Below are 7,809 nucleotides of genomic sequence, written 5' to 3'. Positions count from 1 at the left end.
GTTTGTTCTTTAGGCAGTCCATGCTACTTTCAATATTCTCCCAACACCAGAACTCAAATGCATCAGTTTCTTCTACAGTCTTTCTTATTCACTGTCCAACTTCCCCATTCATGTGAGGTTATTGAAAATACCATGACTTGGGTCAGGCGCACCTGAAAGTTGCCCTTCAACACTTTATAGAGGTCTTGTGCAGTAGATTTGCCTACTACAATATATCATTTATTTCTTGACTGTTGCTTCCATGAATGTTTATGGTTGATAAGGGCAAAATAAAGTCTTTGACAACTTCAATCTTTTCTTCATTTATTGTTAAGTTATTTCTTGGTCCAGTGGTGAGGAATTTTGTTGTCTTTATATTGAGATGCAATCTCTACTGAAGACTGTGGTCTTTGACCTTCAGAAGTAAGTATTTTAAGTCCTCTTTGCTTTCAGCAAACAAAGTTGTATCAGCTGCATATTGCAGGTTTTTAATGAGTCTTCCTCCTAATCCTGATGCTATGTTTTTCTTCATATAATCCAGTTTCTTGGATTAGTTGCTCAGCGTACAGAATAAATATGGTGAAAGAATACAATCCTGCCACACACCTTTTCTAATTTTAAACAATTAGGTGTTCCCTTGTTCTGTATAAGTACCTCATGAGCATAGGTAAGTGTTCTGGAATACTCATTCTCCACAATATTGTGCATAGCTTGTCATAATCCGCGACCAAAAGCCTTCATGTAGTCAATAAAGCACAGGTAAACATCTTTCTGGTATTCTCTGACTCAGCCAAGATGCATCTGACATCAGTAATGATATCCCTTGGTCAACATCCTCTTGTGAATATAGCTTGAACCTCTGGAAGTTCTCTGTCAATGTATGGTTGCAGCCATTTTTGTAGTTAGCAAAATTTTGCTTGCTTGGGATGTTAATGGTATTTTCTGAAGATTTCTGAAATCTATTGGGTCACTTCTTTTTGGAATGGGCACAAATATGGATCTCCAGTCAGTTAGAATTTCCTAGATAGATGAGTGAGTGCCTCCAGCTGCATAAGTTTGATGAAAGATTTCAATTTGTATTCCATCAATTCCCAGAGACTTGTTCTTTGCCAATGCTTTCAATGCACCTTGAACTTCTTCCTTCAGTACCACTGATGCTTGATCAGATGCTACTTCTTCAGATGGTTGAACCTCAACCATTTCTTTCTGGTACAGTGACTATGTATTTCTTTCATCTCCTTTTGATGCTTTCTGCATCATTCAATATTTTTCCCATAGAATCCTTCAATGTTGCAACTAGTGGCTTGATTTTTTTCCCTCAGTTCCCTCAGCTTGAGGAATGCTGAGCATGTTCTTCCCTTCTGGTTTTTTGACTCCAGGTTTTTGCACATTTCATTATAATGTTTGACCTTTGTCTTCTCAAGCTGTCTTTTGAAATTTTCTATTCAGCGCTTTTACCTTCTCATTTCTTCCATTTGCTTTAGCATCTCTACCTGGAGAACAAGTTTCAGAGTCTCTTCTGACATCCATTTTGGTCTTTTCCTTCTTTCTTGTCTTCTTAATGATCTTTTGCTTTCTTCCTATAAGATGTTCTTGATGTCATCCCACAATTCTTCTGGTCTTCGGTCTTCAGTGTCTAATGCATTAAATCTGTTCTTAAGATGATCTCCAATTTCAGGTAGGGTATGTTCAGGGTCATATTTTGGCTTTATAGACTTGTTTTAATTTTCCTCAGCTTCAACCTATACTTGCACATGAACAAATGATGGTCTGTTGCACAGTCTGCCCCTGGCCTTGTTTTGGCTGATGATATGGAACTTTTCCACCATCTCTTTCCACAGATGTAGTCAATTTGATTTTTGTGTATTCCATCTGGTGAGGTCCATATGTATAGTCATCTTTTATGTTGTTAAAAAAAAATGTATTTGCAATGAAGAAGTAATGGTTCTTGTAAAATTCTATCATGCAATCTCCAGCAGTGTTTCTATCACCAAGGCCATATTTTCCAACTACTGATCCTTCCTCTTTGTTTCCAACCTTTGCATTCCAATCATCAGCAATTATCAATACCTCTTGATTGAAGGTTTGATCAGTTTCAGACTAAAGAAGTTGGTGGAATTCATCATCACTGGCTTTAGTGCTTGGTGTGTAAGTTTGAGTAATGATGACGTTAACTGGTCTTCCTTGCAGGTGTATAGATATTATCCTATCACTGACAGCATTGGACTTCAAGAAAGATCTTGATGTGTTCTTTTTGATGATGAAAGTGACACCATTCCTCTTCAACTTGTCATTCCTGGCATAGTAAACCATGTGATTGTCAGATTCAAAATGGCCAATGCCAGTATATTTCAACTCAATAATGCCTAGGATATCAATGGTTATGCATTATATTACATTTTGACAATTTTCAATTTTCCTAGATTTATACTTTTTACATTCAATGTTCCGATTATTAACTGATGTTTACAGCTGTTTCTCTTCATTTTGAGTTGTGTCTCATCAGAAAATGAAGGTCCTGAAGGCTTTACTCCATTAGCATCATCAAGGTCAACTCTACTTTGAGGAGGAAACTCTTCCTCAGAGTGGCTTCAACCTGAGGGGCTCATCGTCTGACATCATATCTGAAAATATTTTGGTAGTCTTCATCATGATTCAATATTCAATATTCTGGTGCTGAGGGTGTTCTACTGTTATCCATATCTAAATATTCAGAAATAGTACATGTCTCCTTTCTTCCTAGTCTGTCTTTGTCTGGATACTCAGTTGAACCCTATCCACCTTGGGTGGCCCTGCTGGTATTTAAAATAGCTCCAGCATCACAGCAACATGAAAGCCACCACAGTACAACAAACTGACAGACAAGTAGCAGCATAGGTAAATGGAATAGATACATAGCTTTATGTGCTAACATTCAATAAAAACATGAATAGAAATTTGGCCCATTAAACCACAGAGCAACTATTTAGGTAATACTGAAATGAAGGATTTATTGGTAATCTTAATATTACCAGGCATTACTTTCTTAGAAAATCAACTTGAATCGATCAAATATTTGAGGTGGTGTTTCAACTGTCATTGGAGATTTATCCAGTAGAATATTACTTAATGTCCTACCCGGCATGGTAGTAGCACTGAGGCCAAATTTGTGACCTTCATCTCATAATTGCTCAATACCTAATAAGTGTAAAGGATAGCAAAAAAGCAAAGTGCCATGTATACATCTGGAAATTCAAGGCATTATAAAGTTAAGTTAATAAATCATTTCATAAAGTTGTAAGTGCTGTAAAAATAAAAGTATAATGCATTAATGTGACATGAAGTGGTAAAGGAGGCCACTTTAGATGTGATTATTAAGCAAGTACTGCTCTCTGTGGGGCATCCTGGTGCAGCGCTGCAAGACAAAACAGTTTGAACTATAAATTCAGCAGTTCAAACTCACCAGCAGCTCCTCAGAACCCTATACAGGGTCTCTATGTGTTGGACTGACTAGACGACACTTAACAACAACAATAACAACAACTCTCTGTGGACTCCTGGTATGTTGCTGCAGGACAAAGCACTAGACCACAAGGTTGGTTTGAATGGCAAGGTTGGTGGTTCAAACCCACAATTGTTCCTCGTAAACCTTATACAGGGTCACTATGAATTATAATTGACCCGACAGCACTTAACAACAACTCTATATATAGTACAGAGTCCTGGTGTGGCACTGTAGGATAAGCACTTGACTGCTCACTGCAAAGTAGGCAGTTCAAACCCACCAGCTGCCCCTCAGAAATCCTATATAAGGTCGTATTGAGTTGGAACTGTTTCAACAATATCTATCGCCTCTCAAGCAACAACATAGTCTTATGATTCAAATTTCTATATTTAGCTGAACTTTGCCCCTAAGAAGTACCATCTGTCTAGTTGCTTACTTTTATTTCTTACTTTGGGTATTTATTAGTAATTTCAAAAGTACAGTTAGGATAAAAAGTTCTGCTTCATTGTTGTTGTTAAGTGCCGTCGAGTGGTTCCGACCCATAGCAACCCTGTATAGGGTTTCCGAGCAGCAGCTGGTGAGCTTGAACCTCCAATCTTGCAGTTCAAACCAACTTTGCCGTCCAATGCATTAACCCACCGCGCCACACCAGGACTCCAAAACTTCCGTATGGAAATAGAATTCAGTGTCCGTACAGAAGTTTTGGAGTCCAAATCTGAACTTTCAATAGTCCATACCAATCAAACTGGTGGTGGTGGTTATGTGCTGTGGAGTCAGTTCCGACTCATAGCAATCCTGTACAGGGTTTCCGAGGCTGTAAATCTTTACGAGAGCAGAAACCTCATCTTTCTCCCGCGGAACAGCTGGTAGTTTCGAACTGCTGATCTAAAAGTTCGCAGCCCGATTCGTAACCACTATGCTATCAGAGCTCTCTAGCTCCTCCTTTATCGGGCTTCGAACCGCAAGGCCAGCAGTTCGTAACTATCAGCTGTTCCATGGGATAAAGATGAGACTTTCTGCTTCCATAAAGATTTACAGTCTCGGAAACCCTGTACAGGGTTGCTATGAGTCGGAACCGACTTCACAGCACATAACCACCACCATGTTCTTCTAAGGAAAGCCCTGGTAGCACCATGGATTAAGCCTTTATCCGCTAACTGCAAGGTTGTCAGGTCAAGCCCACTAGTCGCTCTGCAGGAAAATGATGAGGCTGTGTGCTTCCATAGAGATTTCACAATCTCAAAAGCCCTAAGGAACAGTCCTACTCTGTTCTATAGGATTAATATGAGTCATCATTGACTCAATGGCATTGGGTTTGTTTTGGGTGTTTTTTTAATGTATATTCTGCCCATTGTTCTGACTCAAATCCTTGATCTCATCCTTTACTTCTCTCCATCCCCTAACTATGGAATCTCTGCCAGTATTGTGACCCATAACTTCAATTCTCATTCACCACCTCAGTCCAATCCGTTATCAATGGGATTATTTCTCTGACCCTACCGCTGGCCCTCTGCCATATCCCTGCCATATGAACTAAGTATAAGAGGCACTCAGATGAAAAAACTAAAACTTACATGGAAGGTATTGAATACTTCTTTAATGAATGAGTAATTAAGAAATCAGTAAGGACAAGAGGTCCAAGTGAAGAAGATAATCATTATATAAAAGTGGATTCAGCAATGTATAGAGTGTACTCAAGGTAAGTATTGCTATAGCACTTAAGGAAGGTTTGATTTCAAGTTGAAAGTAGCAGCATAGATGTGTTACTTGTGGAGTTCAGAAGGATGGTAGAGTCATATACCAGACTCCCATAATCACTGAGCCCTGACTCACAGTCTCAGTGCTGGTACCTTAGTAGCTTGATAATCCCCTGTTTAATTTCCTGAGTTCGTACCCCATAAACTATGGGGTTGAGAGCTGGTGGGATAAGGTGGTGCAGGACATTGAGAAGAATGGGAACTTCCGAAGGCACTTTCTTCCCTGCTTTGTTTGTGAAGATGAAGACCAGGAGCAATGTGTAGAAGAAAAGTATAAGTATGAGATGGGACCCACAAGTACTCAAGGCTTTGGTGGCTGCACCCCCTGACTGCAGACGCAGCACAGCTCTCAAAATAAAGCAGTAGGATAGCAAAATGAGGACCAGATCAGACCCCAACAAGCACCAGACACTCACAAACTGATAGAGCTTATTTAGGCGAATATCGTCACAGGATAGCCTTGCTACAGAAATATTGGCACAGATACAGTTCTCCACCACATTGCTGGCACAGTAGTTAAGCCTGGCAGCCAAAACCGGGGTGGGCAGTGTGGCCAGCAGATTGCGGAAGACAATAAAGATGGCAGCATTAATGACAAACTGGTCAGTGATGATAGATGGGTAACGAAGAGGGTGGCAAATGGCCACATAGCGGTCATAGGCCATAACCAGGAAGGTGGAGGACTCCATGGGAAGGAAGGTATTCATGATGAACATCTGCAGGAAGCAACCCGTAAAGCTGATAGGCTTCATGTTGAACCAGAAGATGAGCAGGACCTGACAGAAGAATTGTTCTCAAAAACCTTGTACAGTGTTCTTGCCCTAGAGGACCAAAACCCTTGGGGAAACACTCAAATGGTTACAACCATCTGTCTCTTCAAACCCCAACCCAATCCCATAATCCCATCCAGGACAACAACCTCATTGTAAATACTTTTTATGTATATACTGAACTCCAGGGCCTGACTCATCTCCTTTCCATCTACAGACCATATCCTTTGTTTAATTTTTTTAAATTTATAGCTCTGTCCTTTTCTTGAATTACAGAGTTCTTACTCAAATTCTAGCTAGAAACATCTACTCATAAAATGTTTCAGAGTAATATCGAGCCCAGTAAGAGTAATATTTATTTGGACATCCCCAAACCCCTTCATACACAGAAGAAATAACTTAAATTTGTTTCCCATATAGGATAAGTATTGGAAAGCTAGCCACAAGGTTGGCATTTCAAATCTGCTAGCCACATCAAGGGAGAAAGATAAGGCTTTCTAATTCTGCAATGATTTACAGCTTCAGAAACCCTATACAGGGTTGCTATGAGTCAGAATTGACTTGATGACACCTAACAACAACAACTTTTTGTATGACATAAATACATATACAGTTATGTTGATGTTGTTCTTAAGTGCAGTCGAGTCAGTTCCAACTCATAGCGACCCTACAGGGTTTCCAAGGAGTGACTTGTAGGTTTGAACTGTCAACCTTGTGGTTAGCAGTTCAGTGTGTTTATTCTGTAGTGTCTCACCATGACTCCACAGCTACATTGTTGATGTTAAGAGCCTGGGAGTCAATTCCAGCTTATAGTGGCACTGTGAAATAGGGTTTCTGAAGAGCAGCTGGTGAGTTTGAACCACCGACCTTGCAGTTCAAATCGACCTTGCGGTCCAGTGCTTATCCTACAGTGTTACACCAGGAATCCATGCAGCAACATTGGGAAACAGAAATTCTAGAGCTCTTTAATAGGTTTGGAAGCCATTCAGGGGGATGGAAAATCTTCCTAGAAGTAGGAAGTGGCCTATAATTGGTTAGTATTGTTCACTGAGACATGAAGTGAGGACCTGGAAAGTAAAGATGAATGAATCCTTAGAAATCCATGGGCATTGAGAATGAGAGGGGCACATGATGAACCTGGTGTGCTGGTGTGGGTGGTTTATTGAAGGTTTTCCTTGAAGAGTGGGAAGATTTACAATAGCAAGCAAATTGCTGGGTAGAAAAATCAAACGAGTGCCTGAAAGAGAGTACGGGAGGGCTGGGGAGGTCTGACCTTGGGGATGACTGTGAGGCAGAGAATCACATCCAGCATGGAGAGGATGGCAAGTAGGTAGTACATGGGCTCATGCAGAGAGGCCTCTTGTCGGATGGCAAGTAATAACACAAAGTTGGCCCCAAGGGCCAAAACCAGGAGAGGAGCTAGTGGTATAGAGAGCCAGTGCTGGGTGTCCTGCATCCCTGGGAAGCAGATCATTAGGAATTCAGTCACCTGGGTCTCTGTGTGGTTGGGAAACAATACCATGATTGGTAGGTGGACCTGGAACGATCTAAAGAAAAGAGACATTAATTCAGGGCTTGACTGTGTCATTAATGGCCTCCTAACAAATTTGCCTCCATTCCAGGCTTTCAAGCTTCTTCACCATTCTATTGATGACTAACATTTAAATTGAGTTGTATCCCTATGCTGATAACATCATTGTCTTCATATTCATAACCTTATGGATTAAAACTTTTTATATGAGTATGATCCAGTTCCAAACAGATTCCAAAATTCACACACACACATCATACACACAGGCACAACCACACTTTTACTTTT

At 40.4% G+C, this 7,809-nt stretch overlaps 1 protein-coding gene across 1 annotated transcript; it reads right to left on the bottom strand.

The window, feature by feature from the left end:
- Window positions 1-5,300: 5,300 nt before the first annotated feature.
- LOC102831268 (olfactory receptor 56A1-like) lies at window positions 5,301-7,512 on the bottom strand. The gene is made up of 2 exons (XM_006870315.1): window positions 7,264-7,512; window positions 5,301-5,996 (listed from the first exon to the last, which is right to left on the bottom strand). The coding sequence occupies exons 1-2, from the start codon at window positions 7,510-7,512 to the stop codon at window positions 5,301-5,303; spliced, it is 945 nt and encodes a 314-aa protein (XP_006870377.1).
- Between the last annotated feature and the right edge of the window lie 297 nt (window positions 7,513-7,809).

The sequence above is a fragment of the Chrysochloris asiatica genome, unplaced genomic scaffold, assembly GCF_000296735.1.
Source record: "Chrysochloris asiatica unplaced genomic scaffold, ChrAsi1.0 scaffold00140, whole genome shotgun sequence".
NCBI classification, from domain to species: domain Eukaryota; kingdom Metazoa; phylum Chordata; class Mammalia; order Afrosoricida; family Chrysochloridae; genus Chrysochloris; species Chrysochloris asiatica.
This window is presented reverse-complemented; position numbering and strand designations above follow the sequence as displayed.